The following is a 26,296-nucleotide window of genomic DNA, read 5'->3' on the forward strand; positions in this document are numbered from 1 at the left end:
GGAGAAGACAGAAAGTGATAATCAATGGACACTGCTCTGCATGGACTAATGTCCAAGTTTGCAGAGTTGTTAATGATAGTAATGACAGTATGCTACTTCAACAGGATCTAAAAAAGCTTGGCTGTGAAGTGGCAACTGAAGTTTTAACACTGACAAATGCAAAGTATTGCATATGAGTAACAGTAATCCCAGAGAAACGTACCAACTGTTACTACACTTAGGGTAGTGAAGAATCAAAACTACTTGAGGGTAACTGTGCAGTTAGATATGAAGTGTTCTGAGCAGTGCAGACAGGCTGCCAGAGCTTGTCAATGATATGCAGGGATAAGGAGATATAATCCCTTTGTATACGGCAATGGTCAGGTACCTTGAATACTGCGCTGCTACAATGAGTACAGAGAAGGGCAACAAGGTTTGTGAGGGGATCAAAGGGTTTCTCTTACCAAGAAAGGCTTAAATTCTGCAAATTGCAGCATGTGGAGATTAGGCACTTGCAAGGTGATCTGATTGAGTTGTATAAGGTGCCTTGAGCATGCTCAATGTTTTGGGATTCTTCCTCGGATTATAAACCTGAGGGGGCATAAACTGAAAGTGAAGAAAGACAGTTGTAGAATAGATGTGCAGAAATTGGCTTTTAGCCAGGGGGTTACTGATTGCAGGAACAAACCTCCATCTGTCACTGTGGAAGTTGATAGCTTCAATAAATTCAAGGAAGAACTGGACAAACTTTTGTAGTGAATGGATGGAGTTAAATGGGAAGGGTTTTTTGGCTAATGCTGTATAAGCTTGCTTTCTTGCATCATATGCCTCTACTAATGCCAATGCCAATTAGCATATTCAAAGTGAAATGAATGCTTAGCCTTTGTCATGTGGTAGCTTAAGAAAAATGAATGTTACATCCCAGAGAAATTACTCTTGAAGACTAATTTATTTTTAATAGATCAACTTTTATTAACTTAACCAGGGTGGCAATAATGCTTAGCAAAAATCATTCACAGGATTTAACAAATGTATAATTTATACAACTATAAATTAAACAAATTTACAGAGATATAAATTAGTAAAAAAAGTTAAATCCATAACACTTTGTTGACTTATCAACAGAATGATAACTGATTTTGGAAAAGGGGAAGAATTTTCAGTTAGCACACAAGTACAGAAGACATATCCTCTGTGTTATTCAATTTCTTGAATCTTGATCAGATATGCTATCAGGATCAAGAAAAAGTCATATGAACTATTATCATCAGATAAAATATATTTTTTTTTATTTTATTTGATGATCATAAAACAACTTTTAATTCAGACAGTGACAAATTTACAAAAAGGGAACTGATTGTGTCATTCCCCTAAATCAGGGGTCCCCAACCTACGGCCCGCCAAATGATTTCATCCAGCCTGAAAGACTATTTCATTCGCCTCATGAAATTTATTCTATAGAAATCTTTTTTTGGTTGCTACATATCGTATATAAGGATATTTTTAATCAAAATATAATATAAATGCGTCCAAATATAATTTTGTAACATTGTTGCAACTCTGTGCACTTCCACTTGGCAACAGTGTTTCTTGCGATGTCGGAAATCCCAACAGTGCGAGTGCCCAAGGCTACAAGTTTATAGCCTTGAGTATTTCCGGCGAACACGAGTTGTCAAAGAGTGAAATAGTTTTTTTTTTTTTTTTTTTTTATGAGAACCCCAAACACGAAAGGCATCAAAACCTATAGTACTTAGTACTGTGCATGGGTTGAAGGAGAAGTATGGGGAGAGGGGGATGCCGGAAACTTTGCTCTAGAGACTAAACATGGGTTTCACCACTTCAAGCCTCCAATAAGCAAAGTGGTGGTATTTCACCGGTTGATGAAAGTCATCTATCACCTGAATAAAGTTAAAATAAGCGACTGTTAAAACAATTGCGAAACACTAATCTAAATATTAATCAAGTAAGTATTAGTGAAAGAACTGTATGCAATGCGGTCTTTGCAGTTTGCAATTTAAAGGTGCGCATATTAATTTTTTTCCTGGTCAGCTATTCTCATTCAGACCGTAGTCGTCGGGCCACTGCACCGATTATCATGCGCTACAATTTATTAGTGCTATTTGTATAAATGCATATTATTTTTAATTTTATTTAACTTTGAATTTTTCATTTTAATTTTAGCGAATCAAGATGTCAAGGAAAAGAAAAATTGATGTCATGTCTTCAATGAATTTTGGTAGATTAATTATTTTTTTATAAAGGACAATAACCGATGTACCTGCCTTATATGTAAGGAAGCAGTTTCTGTGTTGAAAGAATATAATTTGAAACGGCATTATACGACAAAACATGCCTCAACTTACGATAAACTTCAAGGAGAGTTGCAAAACAAGAAATTACAAGGGGTGAGCTTTGATTTCAAGAGGCAACAACAACAGATGACACGTTTCACTAATCAGAATTTAAATTTAATTAGAGCTAGTTTGTGAGCATTTCAAATCATTGCTGAAGGAGGGAGGGCTTTTACTGATGGCGAGTTTGTGAAAAGAGTGTGCCTATCGATTGCAGAAGAAATATGCCCTGATCAAGTTAAGCACTTCACTGCTATAAGTTTATCAGCGTCAACTCTATCAAGAAGAATCGAAGACTTGTCTGCTAATGTTAAAGATCAGCTGAAACAAAAAGTTACAGATTTTATAAATTTTTCGATTGCAATTGATGAAAGTGAAGATATTACCAGCACAGCACAATTATTCATTTACATACACGGTATAAATCAAAATTTTGAAGTCACAGAAGAACTGGCTACACTTGAAAGCTTGAAGAATAGAACCTCTGGTGAAAACATATTTTATAGCGTATCAAAAGTGTTTGAAGACCTGCAGCTTGATTGGGAATTGTTGACAGCAATTACGACCGATGGTGCAAAGAATACGGTTGGAAAAAATATTGGTTTCATCGGCCATGTTAATAAATATTTTGATTCCAAAAACATCGAAAGACCTATGCAATTTCATTGTGTTATTCACCAGCAATCGTTGTGCGGTAAATTTTTGTCTTTGAACTCAATCGTGTCGACTATAATTAGCATTGTGAATTTTATACGCAAAAATGGCCTGAACCATCGTCAGTTTAAAATTTTCTTGGAGGAAATGGAAAGCGAATATGGTGATTTATTGTATCATACGGAGGTGTGATGGTTGAGTTGCGGTAATGTGTTAAAAAGATTTTTTCAACTCAGAACCGAAATAGACATATTCATGAATGAAAAATTAAAACTAGTCCCAGAATTAAGACTCTAAATGGTTATGGGAACTTGCATTTTTAACAGATATTTGTGAACATTTGAATACAGTCCATTGAATAAAAAACTTCAAAGTCGCGATCTACTTGTAAATGACTTGTTCTACAATATTAAAGCATTTCGGACAAAATTAGAATTATTTAAAAATCAAATTGAACAAAATAATTTTTCCCATTTTTGTGTTATGAAAGTTTATATAATAATATACCCAATTGTGATTTTTCTACCGACAGTTTTGTCCGAAATCTTGAATTATTGATGGAAGCATTTGTTGATTTCGAAAACAATAGAAAATTATTTACATTATTTCAGAATCCATTTGATGTAAATGTTTCACAAATAGATATTTATAGGCCGCCGTAGCCTAGTGGTCAGGCGCGCGGGTGCATAAGTACACGTGCCTTGAGTGACCGGGGTTCAAGCCCGTGACTACTGAATACGGTGCTGTTTCTTGTATTCTGTCTATCTTGTGAACTCCTTTGACCGTTTGGTCGTCCCGGAGTATAAACAGAAAATTTATTTATTTATTTTATAAAGATCTACAATTACAAATCATAGATCTTCAAAGTAACGATAACCTGAAAACATTATTGAAAAATGAAACATTAATTAACTTTTATAAAACTTTGACAGAAAATGAATTTCCAGAATTAAAAAAATTAGCAAGAAGAATAATTTCTATTTTTGGTAGCACTTACCTATGTGAACAAACATATTCAAAAATGAAATGTATAAAATCCAAACATCGATCAAGAATGACAGATGAACATTTGCAAGACTTTTTAAGATTGGGAACTTTTACTATTAAACCTAACATTTCAATTATTGCTAAATCAAAACAACTATTCCAAACAGCCATCGAGTCTGGTGCGAGGTTAGCCTGTGCGGACGAGGCTCCTTGAAGCTCTTGGAACAGAGAAGTTTTTCCTGATTTATTTTCTGATTTATTAGCTTAAATTGTCATATTAACTTATTTTCTAGAGTAGCTTTATATTCCTAGTTACGATACTTAGTTTAAAGTTTAACTTAGACAGAGATTTTGTAGGTATTACTTAGTATCGGTAACGGTATCAAAATACAAAGTTAAAATGCAGAGTTAAAAATACAATTTAATTGACAATATTATATTATGCACTATACTACACAACTACAACTACAAACATCTCAGTGATTTGCTATTTCTGTAATATCAAATGTGATTATAATAATAAAAATTGTGATTTTTAATATGACTATGTCTTTATTTACAATAAATATCCCTTGTTTATAATTTTTTATAGTTTTTCTGTCTTGTACACCCCGTTTGACCTGGTGAAGTGGCTAAAATTGCGTTTTTTGGTTTACAGTGTTTTTAGTCGTCAAAATTGCACCGACTCCAGCCCGCCATTTGTTATGAATTTTCTATGTGGCTCTCCAATGAAAAAGGTTGGGGACTCCTGCCCTAAATCATTTCGGATTCGGAGGAATGAAATTATCATTCACTGGGAGATTATCAAATCATCCCTTAAGTAAGGAAAAATGAAGGAGTTCATACAAAATGTAAATACTTCTATGAACTGACTTTTTATGTTTCAAAAATGTTTCACCACAATTTTCATTTAATAAATTCCATATACATGCATTAGTACACTAATTAAATGTTAAGGACACACAAGTATCTTTTTGAAGTCATGTTAAATATATAAAATCCTAAACAACACGAAACATAAAAATTAGTTTCATTCAAACAGAAAAAAATGACAACAAAATTTCTCGATTAATGAAAAGAGTTTGGAAGGGAGATGTTATTATGGTTAAATATGAACAAGGCATAGGAAGCTGATGGACTGGAGTTATCCAGCTAAAAAAGTAGAAAAATAGATCAGCAAATGATCACCTCTCTCGCTAACCTACTATAGAGCAATTCAAAAGACACACAACTCCAGTATAGTTTAAGTTTTATTTTAATTATTATTGTAAAAATAATTATAACAGAAGTTCACTTATAATAAGATGTATTTCAATTTAATATTCATTATTTAAAAGTAAGGCTTCCCAGAAAATTTCTTATCTTCAACACATTCAGTTCATGGAAATGAGCAAATGAAAATAAAAATGTAGACTATTTGAAATAGAAAAATTTAAATATGCCTCCTGAAAATCCATTTGGGCATTTTCATATGACCAGAATTTAAAATATCAATTATGAACAATACTGCCTGAGAAAACACCATTCTGCACTCATTGTAAACAAAATATTCTACAAGCAAGTAACTTTATACATAAAAACAACAGCTCTGAGAAATCTAGGAAATGGCCAACAGTTTCACTGATATAGAAATGAATTCCAAGTTGTCAATAATATGTTACTACTTATAACTTGGATTACATGGATTCTGAATGACCCTGTATTAATGAGAAAATTCCTGGGCTCAGGGGAAGTAACTAGGAATTCGAGGCATGCAAATTATCTTCAATTTACAAAGGTGATCTCGAAAGTGAAATAGATATCCACAGGTATACACTGAAAGAACAGAATTCATGGGATACCTGGTTCCTGGGTTGTTGTTATTTGGTTTTTAGGAGCATTAGCAACTAAGGCCATATTGCTCCGGGATATGCGGTGGTCATTCCCTGACCTTTCCGCATCCTCCGTATTTGGTGGTGACGGGCTCGAACCCCGGTCTAATCAAGAAGCGTGTGCTACGCACTGCTGCTCCTTCCCACCTGGCTACGGAGGCGCCTACCTGGTTCCTGGGCAATGCAATGTAATGCTGTCACCTCTCTCGCTAGTGGACGAACCCACTGCTTGGCAAATATATAGGCACACTGCATTCACGTAGATGGTAATTTGATGTCAGTATGGATAAATGTCGTGAGTTAACTGACTTTGAAAGAGGGATTGTAGTGGGTGCCAGACTCATGGGTCACTCTATTGCAGAGGTGGTACAGAAATTGCACTATCCCTGTTCGATGGTATCGGAATACACCATTTCCAGAATAACATCTCATAGTGGCAGGAGAAAGGTGGTGGATGAACGTGGCTGTATGTCTCGTATTGTTTCAGCCAGCCGGACGGTGACAGTGGTACAAATCATTGACAACTTCAACGAGAAACGTCTCCACCAAGACCATCAGGTGATCATTAGCCACAATAGGTTATGGGAGCCGCCGACCAACCAGAGTCCCATTGCTAACACCACGACAGGACTGTATGCCTCAACTAGGTGAAAGAACATCGGCACTGGACTTTGGATGATTGGAGACAGGTCTCCTGGTCCGATGAGTCCTATTTCCAGTTATATCTGGCAGAAACCGCACCCATCATGTGAACAAGGAACTGTTCAAGCAGGTGGACAGTTGGCAGTAATGGTCTGGGGCGTGTTCAACTGGCACATGTTGGGACCTCTGGTACGTCTAGACCCAACTCAGAACGGTCCAGGTTACGCGTCCATCCTTGCAGACCATCTGCATCCCTTCATGGTCATTGTGCACCCACAGGGCAATGGACTCTTCCAGCAGGACAATGCGCATTCCCACAGAGCGGTGGTGACAAGAACATGGTTCAAAGAGCATTCTGCAGATAGTACCACCATGGAATGGCCTCCCTGTTCACCGGACATGAACCCTGTGGAGCATCTTTGGAATGCTGTGGAAAGGTCCGTTCAAGTGTTGGATCCTCCACCCAGGAATGCGACAGAATTATGGACAGTGGTGCAGCAAGCATAAATGGAAATACCTGTGGAACACTTTCATGAACTAGTGGACTCAATGCTTCACTGTGTGACTGCCCTTATCTGGACTAAAGGTGGGCCTACCCATTACTAGGTAGGTATCCCATGATTTCTGTCCAGTCAGTGTATATGCATGTATATTTTAATGCACCCACATATAGTATAAATTTAACTTGATAGCAGGAAAACGTATGGCATCCATGATTAAGCATGTACTGCAACAGCATTCAGACAGGAATGGAATTAAACAGGAAAATACAACATAGGTTTTTAAAAGGCAATTCATACTACGCTATTTACACTTTTTTTTTTTGTCCTCGCCTTTTCCCATTATTATATGGGGTCAGCATTTTTATTGTTTTGGCATGCAATTTTTATGGTTGGATGCCCTTCCTGACGCCAACCCTCACCCTTTATCTGGGCTGGGGATATGCGGTGGTCATTCCCTGACCTTCCGCATCCTCTGTATTTGGTGGTCATGAGCTCAAACCCTGGTCTAATCAAGAAGCGTATGCACTACTGCTCCTGCTCACCTGGCTACAGAAGCGCCACTATGCTATTCACACTAATCTACTAAAATACTGAGGCTCTCACATAACTGAATGCAACAGCAACAAATTTTGATTTTTATCAGGGTGGCAAAAGACAGTACAAAAATATATTTAGAACCAGTAGAGAGGCCAAAACAACACTTGTTTCCTTCCCCATGGTTAGCAGACCATAGGGGAGAATGTCACCTCTTTCCTAATAAATGCTCCTATATTTAGGTTTTTCCCAACTGAAAGATGTGGAACTGTTTTTCAAGAAATTTTTGTAGAATAATACCACCTTGATGATAACATCCCAGAAAAAGGAGAAAAACACCCTCATTTGGATAAAAGAATTAACATCTCAACTACAATTTCACCCTTTACCTGGCATATGATACATACCAAAAACAGTAAAATTTATAAATTTAAATATCTAAATTTTTAAATAACTGCTACATTGGTGTGGATTTTATTACTCTGCCAGTATGATTGATATGCACTTTTGATTTCCATCATTAATTATTTTTTAATTGGAAAATGAAGCCTCACCGAGCTTCGGTTTCTTTCTTTTTTTTGTCTCACAACCCCCAGAATGGCCTGTACAGTTGGCAAAGCAATTTTTTTTTTGAATAACAAGACTTGTTTGTAACGATGTTTTTGATCTTATTACACAATATAATCTCAGAATTAGGAATAAATTTTTAAAATTTCTCGTTTTAACACTTTTGCTGCTGGCTTTTTCAATTACCTTTTTGACCCGGGATTGAAAAACACTGGATTAAATAAATCTGAATTGGAAAGGCAGAGACATTTTTGGGCTTTCTTCCCACTATGATTTACCCCCGGAGGCTCACATCTGGTGAGTATGGGCTTGGAACACCCAGAGTCCTGAGCTGGATATCATCATTCTTCTCTTTCTTGGTGATTCCCTTCTACTTTTCTCTCTCTCTCTCTCTCTCTCTCTCTCTGGGTAATTCAGAAATATTTTTTTTTTTTTGCCTGGTGCAGCATAAGCTTCAGGCTTCCTTGCACCATATGGTTAATAATAATAATAATTGAATTAATCAGCCTCCAGTGAAGGTTGCTTGATAAAAATATAGTTTTTCTTCTGTCAAATTAGAAGAAAGAGTTCTAAAAGTAAGATGGTTTCCCTCCAAGCAGATTAAAAATCTGATGCTGCATATTTGCACAAGGAAGCAGCAAATGCATTAAACTTTTTCCTTGCCTCCCTCCCACCAAAAAAAATACTGATTTGTGAAGTAGACATCACACATGCCTGCTGTTATCATTTTTTGGGTGAAAGCTAGACAATTAATGAAATGTAAATGTTATAAAATGTTTAAGAAGTCTAACATATGTATATGTACAAAAGTCTTGCTAACATGCCCCAATTTAGGTGGGGGCATATAGGGACCATACCCCAACCCCTCATAAGTTAATAAAAATCAATGAATAAAACTGAATCAACTTTGAGATACCTGAAACAGAAACCAAGCAACACTGTCTGGTACCCTAACAGATAAATAAACAAGTTGTGTAAAGCCATTAAAAACAGCAAAAGCCTCACAGTCTGTGCAACTAGAAAATTAAAGCCAGCTGGAGTTATAAATAACTCCAGCTGGTTTTGATTTGAATTAAAATCAAGGAAATTTACTTCACTATTAGGAAGATTAGACAGGAGAATGTTGAGCAAAGCAGATTTCCTTGGTAATATCACCAAGCTATTAAAGCATGCAGTTGATGATAAAAACTAAGGCTTTTACAATTCATTTATTGACCAATTAAGCATGACTGCATACAGTATAGGCACTACAACACAGGGGCATATTCGGGGATGGGCAGAGAGGGCATATGCCCCCCTTAACCAAAAATTTGAAATTAAAGAAAAAGAATGCAGAAGGCATTCTACAAAAAAAAAACTCAAAAGCCTCGTAGCCATGCCTCCTAACTTGCAATGATACCGGGATCTGGTCACCATGCCCCCCTTACGATGATACCTAGATACACCACTGCTACAACACATCACTTGGGTGCTGTTTGACAGATGCGTTAGCAACAGTAAACATATTAATTAAATAAAGTTCATAATGAAGTGGCCATTCAAATAAAATAATATTACCTTCAAGACATCTGCTACTAACTCTCCTCCATGCTGGGTAGACTCCTCGTTCACCTAAACACAGAAGAAAATGAAAATTTTGTTTAATTTTTAAATAATAAAGATTACAGGATGGTTAAAATTAGTTGTTCACTTTGAGCCACTTGTAGGTTGCAAACCACAAATCAAAAAAAAAAAAAAAAAAAAAAAGAAATTTGTAAGTGGTAGTGTCTAGACCACACAGAAACAAAAGGCACAAAAAAAATTAGTTACAAGCAGTAACACTAGGATGCATCTGGTGCTGTATGCAACCACACAGCTGACACAAGAAAATTTATATGATCAAGTTGCACTATAGCATGAAGGACACTACAGGTCATGAACAAAAAAAACTGCTCAATGTGATAGTCATTTGTGCAAATTCAAATGTGCAAGAAGGGCAGTACAGCATAGTCAACTGATACCTGAGGTTCACATCATAAAGAATCATCAGAATCATATACCTGATGATGCTTAACTTCAAGTCAGCCAGAGACTGAATACTGCCTTGATAAACGTAGTCCTTGAGACATCCCCATAACTAGGATGACCAGATTTTAAGAGATAAAAAAAAAAAAAAAAAAAGACAAAATGCACTCTGAGGTGCACTTGGGACCTAGCTATAAAAGACAGGGTGATGCAATTTTTATCTCCCTGTTTTTTTGGACATTATAACATTGGCAACGTGAATATTATTTCATAACACAATGCACAAATAGATCTAATTCTATCTTTTCTCCAAGTAAAAGTATCAATTAACCATTGCAACACAAACAAGAGCAGACTGGCAATTGTTTTATTTTTTTTTCAGAGAAACTTCGTAATGGGTGGTCTCCATAAGTAACTAGCTTTAATTTTCTTTTATAATATAAATTCAAATTTTAAGTTTGCATGTTCTTTAATTGTATTTAAAATTATCCAATTCCAATCCAGGATACAATTTTCATGTTTTATATCAGAAAACATTGAAAACAAAAACAGACACACAAAAATAGATAATCCTATTTATAATTATTAGTATGTTTTTCACTAGAACTTCTTTTGTTTAATACAATTTGTTGTTGTTGTTGTTGTTGTTAAATTCTTGTAGATAATTGAATATAACAGTACTTCAGCTAGTGGGCCCCAGAAAAGAATTTTAGCTTATTTCCCAAAAATGCTAAATCCATCACTGGTTAAAATCTTTTCTACTACAGTTTTAAAGCCAGTGCATTTTTATACAACACAATTTAATATTTTATGAAGTCCCAAGACCTTTCAAGCCTTTATACTCTGATGGTATAAATAGAGACATATATAAAGATTTATACTGAAACGACCTGTATGTCACACACTAGTCAGACTTTTGTGGATTTATTGGATGATTGTTTTCTGCAGCAGCATGTTCGAGAGGCAACCAGAGAGAGTAATACTCTTGATCTGGTTATCAGCAGTGATCATTCGCGTATTAAGAATTTGCAGAGAAAGGAACCACTACGTGGCAGTGATCACAGTGTACTGATGTGGGATTTACTTAAAGATATAATTACCATCAGGGGTAAAGGAAAGGGTTTGTGATTCCATAAAGGTGAGTACAGTGGTCTCAGAAAGTTTTTAAATTCTGTACGGTGGGATAAACTGATGTTACCAACAGTAAATTCTAAGTGGGAAGCATTCAAGGAATTAATCGTGGATGCTACTAAAAGTTTCATACCTATTAAGAAATATTGTTCAATGTTTAGGCCTAAATGGTTATCAAATGAATTAGGACTTCCTAATTCATTTCACAAATATACGTGGTCTCAATTCTAATCTCAACGATGTCCATTTCCACTTGCAGTCTGCCAAACCACATGTACTTTTTCTAACAGAATCTCAGTTATCAGTTGATTCAACTACTGCTCATCTCAGATGCCCAAATTATTCGCTGTATGATTCCTTTCGCCTCAAAGGTGGTACTTGTGCATATGTCCGTTCTGATATTCCCTGTCAGAGACTTGGCAATTTGGAATCTCCTCTCTTTGATCTTCTCTGGCTTAAAATCTCTCTACCTCATTGGGTCAAATTCATCTGTTGTCTCTACCGTTCTCCCAACTCCACTAATCACTTGGAGCTCTTTGACTTCCTCTCGTTGCAACTTGACTTTCTCCAGTCCAACTTTCCTAACAGTGAGGTAATTTTCCTTGGTGATTTTAATGTTCACAACTCCAGCTGGCTTCCGTTTTCTAGTCACACCGACCCAGCAGGTCAAGATGCTGAGGCTTTTGCAATTACTAATGACCTAGCACAGATTGTTCATTTACCTACAAGAATACCGGACAATCCGAATCATACAGCCAATACGCTTGATCTTTTTCTCACAAACAACCCTTCTAAGTACACGGTCGAAGTGAGAGGTCCTTTAGGCACTTCAGATCACAACTTGGTGATTGTCTCTTCTCCAGTGGAACCTTTATCTCATGGCTATTCCCAACCTCGTGTTGTTTGGCATTACAAGAATGCAAAATGGGATGACCTGCGAGACTTCTTTTCTTCTTTTCCTTGGTCGGATTACTGTTTCAAAGCTTCTGATGTCAATGTTTGCTCAGATCGTGTCAGTGAAATTATTCTTGCAGGAATGGAATCCTTTATCCCACACTCCACTTTAAAATCTCGTCCTTTATCTAAACCTTGGTTTTCCAATAAATGTGCTAAGGCTGTTCAAGAGAAGAATGTTGCATATCGTAATTGGCTTGTTTCTAATTCTTCAGTTTCATTTTCTGCCTACACCAAAGCTCGCAACAATTGTAAAGCAGTTATTAATCAGTCCAAACTAGAGTTTGAACAGGCTAAGAGTAGAAAACTTGCTTCTTGCCCTAATGGTAGCCGAGCATTCTGGTCTCTTGCCAAAGCTATTGGCCGCAACTTTTGCCCATCTCTGCTTCCACCTCCGTCCAAACGAGATGGTTCTGCTGTCACTTCAGCCAAGGATAAAGCTGACCTGCTAGCATCCCATTTTTCTTCCAGCTCATGTATTAATGAACTTGGTAAAACACCTCCCACCATTCCGAACACGGTCCATTCAATGCCTCTTGTGATCTTCCGTCAAAAGGATATCAGAAGGATTTTGATGAATCTTGATGCTATGAAAGCTCCAGGTCCTGATGGTATTTCTCCACTTGTTCTCAAAATCTGTGCTCCTGAACTTACTCCTATCCTTTTCCGTCTTTTTTCACTTTCTTATTCCAAAGGTGTTTTTCCTTCTGCTTGGAAATTTGCTCATATCCAGCCAGTTCCTAAAAAGGGTGACAAATCCCTCCCATCCAATTATCGTACCATTGCAATTACTTCTACTCTTTCTAAAGTAATGGAGAAATCAATTAACCGCCAACTCTTAAACTACCTAGAAACCTTCCGTCTGATCAACGATCACCAGTATGGATTTCGTCAGTGTCAATCCACTGGTGATAGCCTGGCTTATGTTACCCATTTATGGACTACTTCAATGGAAAGGTTCGGTGAAACACAAGTAGTTGCTCTTGACATCTCAAAGGCTTTTGATCATGTTTAGCATAAAGGTCTTCTAAACAAGCTTCCATCTTATGGTTTGCCAACTGTTTTTAGTAATTGGTTATCCAGTTTTCTCTCTGATCGCTCACTGAGGGTGATGGTAGATGGCTCTCTGTCTTCTAACTTCTCCACTAATGCCGGTGTCCCCCAAGGTTTAGTTCTTTCCCCCACTCTTTTCCTCTTGTATATCAATGATCTTCTTCCATTGACTGGAAATCCTATCCATAGTTTTGCCGATGATAGCACATTGCATTCAACTTTCCATTTTGAGAAATCTTGTCCTGCTCAATCAGCTTCAACTTCTCGAAAATCTGCTACCAATTCCTTAAATGCCGATCTTCAGGTAATTCTCCAGTGGGGCAAAGACAACTTAGTTGATTTCAACCCTTCTAAAACTCAGTCTTGTCTTATATCTCGCAAAAAGGATTCTTCTGCTTCTATGCTTATCTTTAGTGACACTCCAATTTCTAGGCAAAAGGATATATCTCTTTTGGGGATTACCCTGACTTCTAATCTCTCTCTTGGCACAAGCACATTACAAATATTGCTTCCTCTGCATCTAAAAGACTTGGTTTTCTCTTTCGCTCTCGGCGTTACTTTTCTTCCAAACAGCTGCTCACTCTGTATAAAACGCAAATCCGCCATGCCATGGAATATTGTTTCCACATTTGGGGTGGTGCCCCCAAAACCTCTCTCAGGCTTCTTGATTCCGTTCAGAAGAGGGCAGTTAGGTTAATTAATGACTCATCTCTAACAGAGTCTCTCCACTCGCTTTCTCATAGACGCACTGTTTCTGCTGCATGCCTCTTTTACAGATACTTCCATGGGTACTGTTCTTCTGAATTGGCTTCTATAATTCCCGCTCTCTCTTTCAAAACAGTCCGAACAGGTGCTGCCACCAACCAACATTCATTTACTGTCCAACTTCAAACCCACAGAACCAACTTTTCATCTTCCTCATTTATTCATTCAACTGCCGTTTTCTGGAACAACCTTCCTTCATACGTATTTCCTGAAAATTACAATCTACAGAAGTTCAAGTCCAATGTCAACAAATATCTTTCGTCTTCTCAACCTCCAACCCAAGCACGGTACAAAGTACTATTGGTTCTAATACCTCTCGTGTTTGGGGTTCACATAAAAAAAAAAAAAAAAAAAAAAATGAATTAATGAGATTCGTAACAGAGAAGAAAAATGCAAGGGATGCATATAAATTATCAAGCGACTCAGAAGCCTATGGCAGATATAAGCTAGTCTGTAATCAGGTCACAAAGGAGGTTAGGCAGGCGAAGGCAGATTACAAGAAATCCTTGGCAAAAGATGCTAAGAAAAACAGCAAGGATTTCTTTACTTATATAAACTCTAAAAGGAAGGGGATGAATCTGATTGGTCCACTTGACATCGATGGTTCAACTGTTGATGATCCTGCACAGATAGCAAACAAACTGAATGAGTATTTTGCATCTACATTCACACAATTATTAAGGTTTGAAAATGGCAGAAGGTTATCAAATTGTAGCAAGATACTTAATGATTTAGCACCTGGGGTGAATGGGATCTATCCAGTTATATTAAAGGAGGCGGCAAAGCAACTAAGCAAACCCTTAGCCATAATTATGAGAGCATACTTGGACTCAGGGGAGGTTCCCACGGACTGGAGATGTGCAAATGTATCCCCAATTCACAAAGGGGGATCGAAGGGTGACACGAGTAATTACAGACCAGTTCGTTTAACTTCTGTTCCGGGTAAAATAATGGAGTCACTGTTAAAGATGCATTGCAGGATCATCTAGACAAGACTGCAGCAATAATTCAGACAGCATGGGTTTGTTAAGGGAAAGTCTTGTCTGACAAATCTGATAGGATATTATGATGTGGTTACAAAGGAACTGGATGCAAAAAATAATTTTTATATCATATATTTGGATTTCAGGAAAGCTTTTGACACTGTTGGGTATGAAAGACTATTGTACAAATTGGAGCAGAATGGTACTAAGGGTAAGTTGCTACAATGAATAAAAGGATGGTTAAGTGGGAGAACACAGAGGGTGGTAATCAATAGGTGCTGCTCTTCATGGACTAATGTTATTAGTGGAGTCCCACAGAGTTCGGTGTTGGGTCCACTGTTGTTTTGTATATTTATCAATGATATTGATGAAGGTATATCAGGCTTAATGTCGAAGTTTGCAGATGATACAAAGGTTGGCAGGGTTGTTAATGACAGTAATGGCAGTGTGCTACTGCAACAGGATCTAGATAATTTAGGCAGATAGGCTAAGAAGTGGCAACTGAAGTTTAACCTTGACAAATGCAAAGTACTGCATATGGGTAGAAGTAACCCCAGAGAAACGTACCAAATGTGTGGTACTACACTTAAAGTAGTAGAAAATGAAAAAGACCTGGGAGTAATTGTGCAGGCAGATATGAAGTTTTCTGAGCAATGCAGACAGGCTGCCAGGGCAGGTCGTGGGGTTTTGTCAATGATATATAGGAATTTTGCTAGCAGGGAAAAGGAGATGATTATTTCTCTGTATAAGCAATGGTCGGGCCATGCCTTGAATACTGCGTACAGGTCTGGAGGCCTCATTTTAGGAAGGATGTAGATTTACTTGAGTGTGTACAGAGAAGGGCAACAATATTGGTGAGGGGAATGAAGGGATCCTCTTACCAAGAGAGGCTTAAGTTCTGCAAATTGCAGTGGCTGGAGACTAGGCACCTGCATGGTGATCTGATTGAGGTGTATCAGGCCTTGAATGGGTTGAGCATGCTGAATTCTGATGGGATCCTTCCACTTGTTCATATTACGAACCTAAGGGGGCATAAATTCAAATTAAGAAAAGACAGATGTAGAACAGATGTGCGGAAATTTGCCTTTAGCTAGCGGGTGGTTAATTGCTGGAACAAACTTCCATCTGTCGTTGTGGAAGTTGATAGGTTGAATAAATTTAAGGAGGAACTGGACAGGCATTTTGAGGGAATGGTGTGATTTTTTTTTTTTTTTTTTTTTTTTGCTGATTCTGCATAAGCTCATACACATGCTTTCTTGCATCACATGCTGCTACTACTACTACAACCTAACTGCCTATGGAGAATACAATAAGCTACTTGAATACAATTATGAATTATGTGCACTGGACTGTCAATCCTTTATATATTTTCATTTACTGCATAACTCAACTTATAATAAACATTACATTCCCCAGAGTTAGTAGCTCTTTCATGTGCACAATGACTGCACTTACTGTGAACTGTTTGAAAGGGTCCACTGTTTCCTATTTGCTTTTTTGTTTCTGGCTGCACTTACTGTGAACTGTTTGAAAAAGTTCAGTGTTTCTTATACAGTTTGGGTGGAGTTATGCAGTGTGGAATTTAACATATCTCATTTATATCTTTTTTATTTATTTATTTATTTATTAGCTATACAGTATATGTAATTTTTAAAATTTGGATTTGTTTTTATTGTTTCTAAATATGCTTGATATTGCTTCAGTTATCCTAAGTAAAGCACCTACTCTTAACAGTTCAGATTGTATCCTCCACTTATGCTAAAGTATTAAACAACAAACAGAAAAATTGTTGTTGATCTGTAACTACTTGCATCCATTGCCATCCTTCTTTCCCACTCCAAAAAAAACACTTGCTTGCTATTTTTTTTTTCTTTCCAATTTTAATTATAGCTTCATCAACAGTATGTTGCAATAATGGATATTATTCATTAAAGCTGCTTCTGTCCATTCTTGCAAAAATTTGGTATAAATTTTCAAGCTGGTACAAAAAACATTTACTAAATTACTAGTGCAAACTGGAGATCTAAAAGCACAATGTTTTAGCATTTGATAATCTCAATTTAACTCAGCAGTGTTTTATTTTAATTATTTATACTACTCAGTGAAAAAAAAAAAAAAAAAGATTTGACTGATTTTGGGGAATCTTCACTGGGGTGAAGATATTTATTTTCACTTATGTTTCCAATATTCATTTTCTTATGAATTCACATTTAGGCCATGCACTGGCCTGAATGTGAATTCGGGCCAGCACATAGCTTAAATGTGTACAGTTTTTTCCCATAAAAATAATCAAATTATATGATAATATTAAATAATAGTTTTGATTTAACTATATTATAAAATAATAAAATATAATTATTATACATAAGATGGTATTTTATAAAAATGAGAGACTTTTATAACAAGTGATTTACATAATAATAATTATTATATTTTAAAAATAAATTATAAATTCAGTTATTATTATTTCTCCCTGATTGAGGGGTCCACCTCGTGATGGGTATTGCTACTAAGTACAGGATGGTTATTATGTCTGGTGTTACTTGTTGGTCAAGGAACTCTGACTATTCTACAAGTGCTCAGGATTGTGACTTTCTGGAGTTCCTTGTAGGTTTTCACTGTGAGACCTATTGCTGCTAGGCTGTTATGTAGGGTCTTTGGCACTATACCTGTGGTTGACACGATGATTGGGATGGTCGTAACTTGTTACATATGCCACATCTCTTTGATCTCCTGTCTTAGGTTCGTGTGCTTCCTGATTTTTTCCCCGTGGGTTTTCTGCACGTTGCCAGTGTTGGGTACCGTTATGTCAATCAGATAGGTAGCCTTTCCCTTGTCTACATTCACTAAGTATGGAAAAACAAAATCTGAGAGGACCTACTTGGATATTACAAATTGGGACAGAAAATCGAAGCTGACTTAAAGAGACTGCCAGACGCTGAACACATAAAACTACTACCTCAAAAATAATTGCAGTACTATGTGAATCTCAGCAATGCAGTTTCTAGTAAAACAATTCAGCAAGAACTTCATAAAACTGAAATTTATGGCAGCACCGCTGCTGCCAAGTCACTCATTACCGATGGTAATGCTAGAAAGAGGATGCAATGATGTAAGGAGCACAAAAACTGAACACTTTATGATTGGACACGTCATGTTTTCAGATGAATCACACTTTTTCCAACATCAAGGCAAGTTTTTTGTCTGGTGAATTACAAAGGAAGTGCATCACCTTGACTGTCTTGTGCCAAGTGTCAAACATGAAGAGGATCAACAACAGTTCAGGCAGCAGTATCTTGGTATTCTTTACAATCCTGCCATCACCCTGAATGGGCAAATTACTGCCACTGATTAGTTTGATATTCTGAAAGACAAGGTCCATCCAGTGGTGTAAATATTGCTTCTCACAAACAATGCCATGTTTCAAGATAATAATGCTCCAATACAGACAGCCAGATGTGTCCAATCTTGATTTGAGGAGCATGAAACTTGGTCTAAGCATGCCCAAGGCCTGCACAATGACTTAAATGTTATTTCCAAACATGCACTGTAAACATGTTTGGAGAGGAGAATGAGAGCAGATTTCCTCCACTTTCATCACACAAGGGGGCTTGAAATGTTTTTCCATGAAGAATGATCCAGCATTCCTCTTAAGACAGTTCAAGATTAATTTGAATCTATTCCACATAGAACACAAGCTGTTCAAGACACACCTCTTATTTTATCTACTCTCTATATATCTACTATAGTAAAGAGAGAAATAATATTAGAGTTAGGATAGCATTAATGCACATTTGCATATATAACAAACAATTTCACAAATGAAACAGTTTTTGGGGATGACAACCCCAAAAGTACACCAAATTATACCTGGCAGCTAAATTATTTTGTGATAACTGAGAAGAAAGTAGAAGAGAAATTGCTAATGCCAAAAATAAGGCAGGGGTTGATGGGATCAATGCAGTTATGGTTGATGCCCAGTTATACAGCTCACTGGGTTTTGCCAGTGATATACACAGAAATTTTGCCAGCAAGAATAAGTAGGTAATTATTTCCTTGTACAAGGCAATGGTAAGGCCACATCTTCAGTATTGTGTACAGGTTTGGAAGCTTCATTTTATGAATCTGTTTGAACAGGTGCAGACAGTGCCAGATTAAGGTATATGCTAGCAGGGCTCACACCCGGGACGTCATTCTTTGCAAAAAACAGAAGAACAATGAGGCAAAAAATATATATATCCTTAGTAAAGAGCACCGAAAAAACTTTCTGCCCGGGGTGCAGAAATACCTTGGTCCAGCACTGGGTTCGGAGAACAGCAACAAGATAACAAGGAGAACAAAAGGGTATTCTTACCAAGAAAGACTCCAGTTTTGTAAATTACAGTGTCTGGAAACTAGGTACCTGTGAGCAGATCTAATTGCAGTGTTTAAGGCTCTGAATGGATTGTGTAAACCAAACGGCGATAGCATCCTTCCTCTAACTCAGACAACACACATACAAGGCCAGGGGCAAAGGTTGATGACGTTGTAGAGCGGATATCATCTTTTAAGGGCACAAAAGGTGATATAGTTGTACACGTTGGCACTAATGATATTAAGAGTAGGAGACCGGCGGAATTACTTAGCAAGTACAGGTCACTGTTGAAAAAAAGCCGTGAATTAGGGTTGAACTTGAAAGTGTCTGCAATTCTGCCCAGACACGATAGGAGGGAGTATATGATGAGAGCCTTGTCGATCAATTCGGCCCTGGAGGGATTGTGCAAGGCTCAAGGGGTAGAATTTTTTTCAGCCTGGACTGTACTTGTTAACAGGAGAGATTGCTTCTACAGGGATGGGATACACTTAAATAGAAAGGGTGCAAGAATTTTTGCTGATGCTGTCGAGGCAGTGTTAGGTGGGTCGGAAAACTGCTAGTTGGGGGGGATACAAGGACTAATAGATTAACAGTAGCCACTGGCAGAGGTGGAAGTGATTCTTGCACTGCTTCTATTGAAATGAGCAGAAGTCTGAAAAACAAGATGCAGGATATTTCAGAGACTGCTGGTAGTCATTGCGGTACAAGTAAACACATGGGTTGTGTTAGGGTAGCTAAGAATAGAAACAGGTGCATGTATACCTGCGTGTACACCAATGCTAGGAGTTTGGTAAATAAATTTGATGAATTTGAGGTATTGCTCAAAACATCAAAGGCAGATATTGTTGGGATATCAGAGACGTGGTGTCACACAGATATAAGTAATGCGGAACTGGAATTTGGGGAATACAATGTGTATAGAAAGGATAGACAGGACAGGAGGGGAGGAGGGGTTATGCTATTAATTAAGAAACACATAAAGTCCAAGGAAGTGAAGCCAGTCGACATCGATGGACAGGGCAGTGTCGAGTCAGTTTGGTGCGACATAAGCATAGGGAAATCAAAATTGAGAGTAGGAGTGTGCTATAGGTCTAATGACTCTGATGAGTATAATAAGATATTGTACAGGGAAATAGAGTGGGCCAGTAAATCTGAGTCTTATAATGGGGGACTTTAATTTCCCAGATATTGACTGGAATTTGTGGGTTGGTCACTCGCACACTAGCAAGGCTTTTGTGGATTTATTGGATGATTGTTTTCTACATCAGCCTGTTCGTGAGGCAACAAGAGGGAGCAATACTCTTGATCTGATTATCAGTAGTGATTCTTCATGCATTAAGAACCTGCAGATAAATGAACCACTAGGTGGCAGTGATCACAGTGTGTTGAAGTGGGATTTACTCAAGGAGGTAACTACCATCAGAGGTAAAGGGAAGGGTTTTTGTTTTCGTAAAGGCGACTATGATGGTCTGAGACAGTATTTAAATTCTATACAGTGGGACCAACTGATGATGTTACCAACAGCAAACTCAAAATGGGAAGCATTCAAGGAACTAATCTTGGAGGCTACCAGGCTTTACATACCAACTAAGAAATATTGTTCAAGGTTTAGGCCTAAATGGTTGTCAGATGAACTAATGAGACATGTGGCAGAGAAGAAAAATGCATGGGATACATACAAATTAATGGGTGACATGGAAGCCTATGATAGATATAAGTTGGTCTGTAACCAAGTCACAAAGGAGATTAGGCAGGCAAAGGCAGACTATGAAAAATCCTTGGCAAAGGATGCAAAGAAAAACAGAAAAGAGTTTTTTACATACTTGAACTCGAAAAGGAAAGGGATGAATCAGATTGGTCCACTGGATATTGATGGTTCAACAGTTGAGGATCCTGCTCAGGTGGCTAACAATCTAAACGAGTATTTTGCATCTACATTCACGCATGAGGAGTTATTCAGGAAGGAGAATGATGTAGGTAAAGTAAACATTGGCAGTGAGCTGGATGATTTTGTAATAACTGAGAGGAAAGTGGAGGAGAGATTGTTGAGGATAAACATAAAAAAGGCACCTGGGGTGGATGGGATCTATCCAGTTATATTAAAGGAGGCAGCAAAGGAAGTATGCAAACCCCTAGCCATAATTATGAGAGCTTCTTTGGACTCAGGGGAGGTGCCCATAGACTGGAGATGTGCAAATGTAACCCCAATTCACAAAGGAGGATCAAAGGCTGACACAAGTAATTATAGACCTGTTAGTTTAACTTCTGTTCCAGGTAAATTAATGGAGGCACTGGTTAAAGAAGCACTGCAGGATCATCTAGACAAGAATTCAGTTATAGCTCAGACGCAGCATGGTTTTGTTAAGGGCAGGTCTTGCCTGACCAATTTGATTGGATACTATGATGTAGTCACAAAAGAACTGGATGCAGGGAATAACTTTGATATTATATATTTGGATCTTAGAAAGGCTTTTGATACTGTTGCACATGGAAGACTGCTGCACAAATTGGAGCAGTGTGGCATTGGAGGCAAATTGCTGCTATGGATAAGGGGATGGTTGAGTGGCAGAAGACAGAGAGTGGTAATCAATGGACACTGCTCAACGTGGACTAATGTTATTAGTGGAGTTCCTCAAGGTTCAGTGTTGGGTCCGTTGTTGTTTTCGGTGTTTATGAATGATATTGATGATGGGATATCAAGTTTAATGTCCAAGTTTGCAGATGATACAAAGGTTGGCAGGGTCGTTAAGGACAATACTGACGCTATGCTGCTGCAACAGGATCTGGAAAGGTTGAACAGATGGGCTGAGAGGTGGCAAATGAGGTTTAACATCGACAAATGTAAAGTGCTGCATATGGGAAACAGTAACCCCAGAGCAACGTATCAACTCTGCGGTACTACACTGACAGTGGTGGAGAATGAAAAGGACCTGGGGGTAATTGTGCAGGCAGATATGAAGTTCTCTGAGCAGTGCAGACGAGCTGCAAGAGTAGCGCATGGTGTCTTGTCAATGATATACAGGAATTTTTCTAGCAGGGATAAGGAGGTGATTATTCCCTTGTATAAGGCAATGGTAAGGCCACATCTTGAGTACTGTATACAGGTCTGGAGGCCTCATTTCAAGAAGGATGTAGAGCTGCTGGAACGGGTACAGAGAAGGGCAACAAGATTAGTAAATGGAACAAAGGGTTGCTCTTACGAAGAAAGGCTTAAGTTTTGCAAATTACAGAGTCTGGAGACTAGGCACCTGCGAGGTGATCTGATAGAGGTGTATAAGGCTTTGAATGGTTTGAGCATGCTCAATGCCAATGGGATTCTTCATCTTTCTCAGAATAATCACCTCAGAGGGCATAAATTCAAATTGAGGAAGGACGGATGTCGGATAGATGTGCGGAAATTTGCCTTTGGCCAGCGGGTGGTTGGTTGGTGGAACCGACTTCCATCACTTGTTGTTGAAGTTGATAGCCTAAACAAATTTAAAGCTCAACTGGACAGGTATTTCGAACGAACGGAGGGGTGAAATGGGAGTGGTGTGTTTTTTTTTTTTTTTTTTTTTTTGGCTGATGCTGAATAAGCTTGCTTTCTTGCATCATATGCCTCTGCTAATGCTAATGCTAATGCTAAGGCGGTGGAGGGAGAATGTGTGGAAATTTTCTTTCAACCAGAGATTAGCTGATCATTGGAAATGTCCATCTAGTGCTGTGGAAGTGGGTAGGTTGAATAAACATAAGGAATAGTTAGATAAATTGTTAGAGAGGATGGACAAGTGATGTGGGATTTCACCCCACCCACCTTTTTTTGGCTGATGCTACGTAAGCTTGATTTCTTGTATTATTTGCCGACACTAGTACTATTACAATTTATTCAAGGTCACTCACTCCATTCTATGGAGCGTGCAAGCCTAGTGAACAACCTTTAAACTGCCTACTGTACTATAACATCTACTTAATGGGCAATATAAAAATATCTATTAATAAGTCATTAAATTCATCTAATATTAGCTCTAAGTTATTATTAGTATTTAGAAAACATAACAAAATACTTTTCCAAACTGAATTTTTTTTGGTTAAATTAACAACTGTACTTTCTTTTCTAGTACCCTTCCTTCTGAAACAAAAACTAGAAAAGGATACTCCAAAAGAGGTACATTCTTTGATGTTTAGGATATGCAAAAAAAAAAACATAAAATCAGTTCTCTTTTAAAGGAAATAAAATTTTGCTCACCTGCTTTTGCCAAAAATTCCTATGTTGGACACATGCCAAGAGATTAACATATTTGAAATTGGCTACTTCATATAAAATTTTTGCAGTTTCAGGGAGGTACCTGAATAGTGGTATGACCTTGCTTCCAAATTTCATATTTGTTATTTAATACTACTGTCACACAAATTTTATTATCTATTTTATTGCCTATTAATAATGAAATAGTTGCTAAGGGCATAATTATCTCATTCGACGTCAACATTAACAATTATTTGCAGCCATCTCACAATATATTAATAACTGGCCATATCAATACTGGCAGTCTACCAAATGTGATCACACTATCTACAAACATACACACCTACAGTTGTTAGATAACCTTGGATAATTCTAGCTGCACAAGGGCAATGATGTGTCAAATAATTATAATGACAAATAATCTCTAGCAAATAATTATAATGACAACAGAAATAACACTCAAAAGAATTATTTTAAAAAGAAATTGCGGGATGAAAAGCGGCATTCCATGAAACAGAAGTTTAGGGGGGAGGATGCACGACAATATAAATTCATTTTCAGGAAATAAAAAAAAAAAAAAAAAAGGATAAATGAATCAGGAAGGGCTATTTTGGTGCTCAAATGCTATTCATAAAGTCGATTGTGGACTCCCTCTGTGACCAAACATGCTTGTAATCAACGTAATAAATTAGAACGAATATTCTTTTGAATAACACTGTTTCGTTACAGCGCATGTATTACCTATTCTCCCTTTGAGATGGTCTAAAGTCAATGGGTGTTTCGTATACTTTTGCTCTAACAAAATTCAAAAGAAAAAGTGTACAGCAATAATTCTTAACCTGTAAGTGCACCCCCCCCCCCGTCGGTCGCGAAGTTATTTATTGAATCATATTTCACTCTCCTCCACACGATCACTTTACAATCACTATAGTTTTACTTTTACAATCTCTTATACTAATTACGACATGTATTTGGTATGAAGATATTATGCACCATTTTTTTAAAATTTATGTATTCTTTTGATTAAACAAAAAAGTGGTTTCATTTAAAAATTGCTTTTTTATAATCAAATAAAAAGTTGGTAAACTCCAGATCTTGGGTACTAGTCCGTATTTCGACAAACGGACAGAAACAAAGCAGTCTTCCACTGTCCTAGGGTGTTCATCTCCCCCCCCCCCACTTGCCGCTGTTTTAAATCGCGAACTCATTTTCCGATTTTTAAACAGCTGGATGGAGAGATAAACACCCTACCATGAGCTAAGCACCACACTCCTCGACTACATAAAACAAGCAGAAAGAAAACGCCTTCACAATAATCACCCAATCACAGAACTCGATCGAGAACAATCACTCCGTTCTACGACCACGCCCACTGCGCGGAGACAAGTGGTACCCAAATAATGGATTTTTGCCAAGAAGTTTAACGAAATTGGTTTTTTTTTTTTTTTTTTTTTAGTACTAAGTATTTCGATGATTACAAAAGTCTGTTGACATGTAAGGGTAGCCCAGCGAAATGTTTTTAAATTAAGGAGGAGGCCTTATACTCAAAAACACTGGGAAACACTGATCTAAAGGGGTCAGATCAGAAGAACATGGTAACCAAGCCACCACCCTCATATCCGATACACTCAGTTTCAAATACGCGCTGTAGCTCCACTGTTGTACTGCTGCAATTCTGAGCGGTGTGGCGCAAAAGATGTTCTCAGGCTTCGTTGTTTTACGGAACTTTTTAACCAGTCAAAAAGATTAATGCGAAGAGGGGCTCGCACATCTGGTGAATATGGGCTTAGCACACCCAGGGTCCTTAGCTGGATATCATCATTCTTCTCTTTCTTGGCGATTCCCTTCTTATTCTCTCTCTCTTTCTCTCTCGGGATAACTCAAAATTTTTTTGGCTGGTGCATAAGCCTCAGGCTTCCTTGCACCATATGGCCCATAATAATAATAATAATATTTCTCCCCAGTCGGCGTACCGTCAAGAAAAAAATTGGGCCGACAATTTCATCTCGCCATATGCCACACCACACATTGACTGATCATCTCACCTGATGGCAGCTCCTTGTGTAAGGAGCATCAGCAACTTAAGCCATATTCCATATATAACATGTCTATAAATTGCACATGTTCTGCGGTCAATTAGCTTTTTACTGGACGAAAAACCCGAGTTTCCCGGGGGAAAAAGCCATGGTACCTTCGCCTGACACCGACTAACTCAGCTGCGTTGTCTAAAAGCCCCATAAAAATTCCTCACGTCACTGGCAGGATTCGAACTCAGGTATCTTCCACCAAGTGTAAGGAGACACTGATTATAACACTGTAATGTTATGAGGTTTGACGAATAGGAGCCCAATAGAGGGAACTGTGCCTCTGGGTGAAGCCGTCTCGAGGAAGGTGGCGTTGTCAGTCCAATAGATATTGCTGAGGAAACTGGAATTTTTTTATACCTTGGTTAACAGGAAATAATAAAATTCCAAGTGTTTTGTATTATCACCTTCATGCAAACTTTACTGTAAAAACAAATGATAAGGGTAGTTTGCTCTATCAAATGATCCAATATGCAGAAGAAGCATACCAAACACTACTAGAAATAAAAGGATGAAGGCCACATCTTCATGAAGATGTGGCCTTCATCCTTTCCAAAGATGTTCCAATTCCGTACACATTTGTATCCATTTTTAAGTACTATGCTTCCAGTTAGCTAAAACAATCCACAACACGCATGATTGTGGTATATGATATTTG

General features: G+C 37.7%; 1 protein-coding gene across 2 annotated transcripts in view; it reads right to left on the reverse strand.

Moving 5' to 3' along the window:
• Window positions 1–23,850, reverse strand: part of LOC150086117 (2-hydroxyacyl-CoA lyase 2-like) — a 167,190-nt gene extending 143,340 nt beyond the window's left edge. For both annotated transcript variants that reach the window (XM_090374390.1, XM_090374391.1), the window contains exons 1-2: window positions 23,558–23,850; window positions 9,646–9,699 (exon numbers count right to left, since the gene is read on the reverse strand). In XM_090374390.1, coding sequence (XP_090230516.1) covers window positions 9,646–9,699; window positions 23,558–23,692 — 189 coding nt within the window. In that variant the 5' untranslated portion in view covers window positions 23,693–23,850. The remainder of the gene's footprint in view (window positions 1–9,645; window positions 9,700–23,557) is intronic.
• Window positions 23,851–26,296: the final 2,446 nt, after the last annotated feature.

The sequence above is a fragment of the Mastigoproctus giganteus genome, chromosome 5 (assembly GCF_048544385.1).
Source record: "Mastigoproctus giganteus isolate SK-2022 chromosome 5, ASM4854438v1, whole genome shotgun sequence".
NCBI lineage: Eukaryota > Metazoa > Arthropoda > Arachnida > Uropygi > Thelyphonidae > Mastigoproctus > Mastigoproctus giganteus.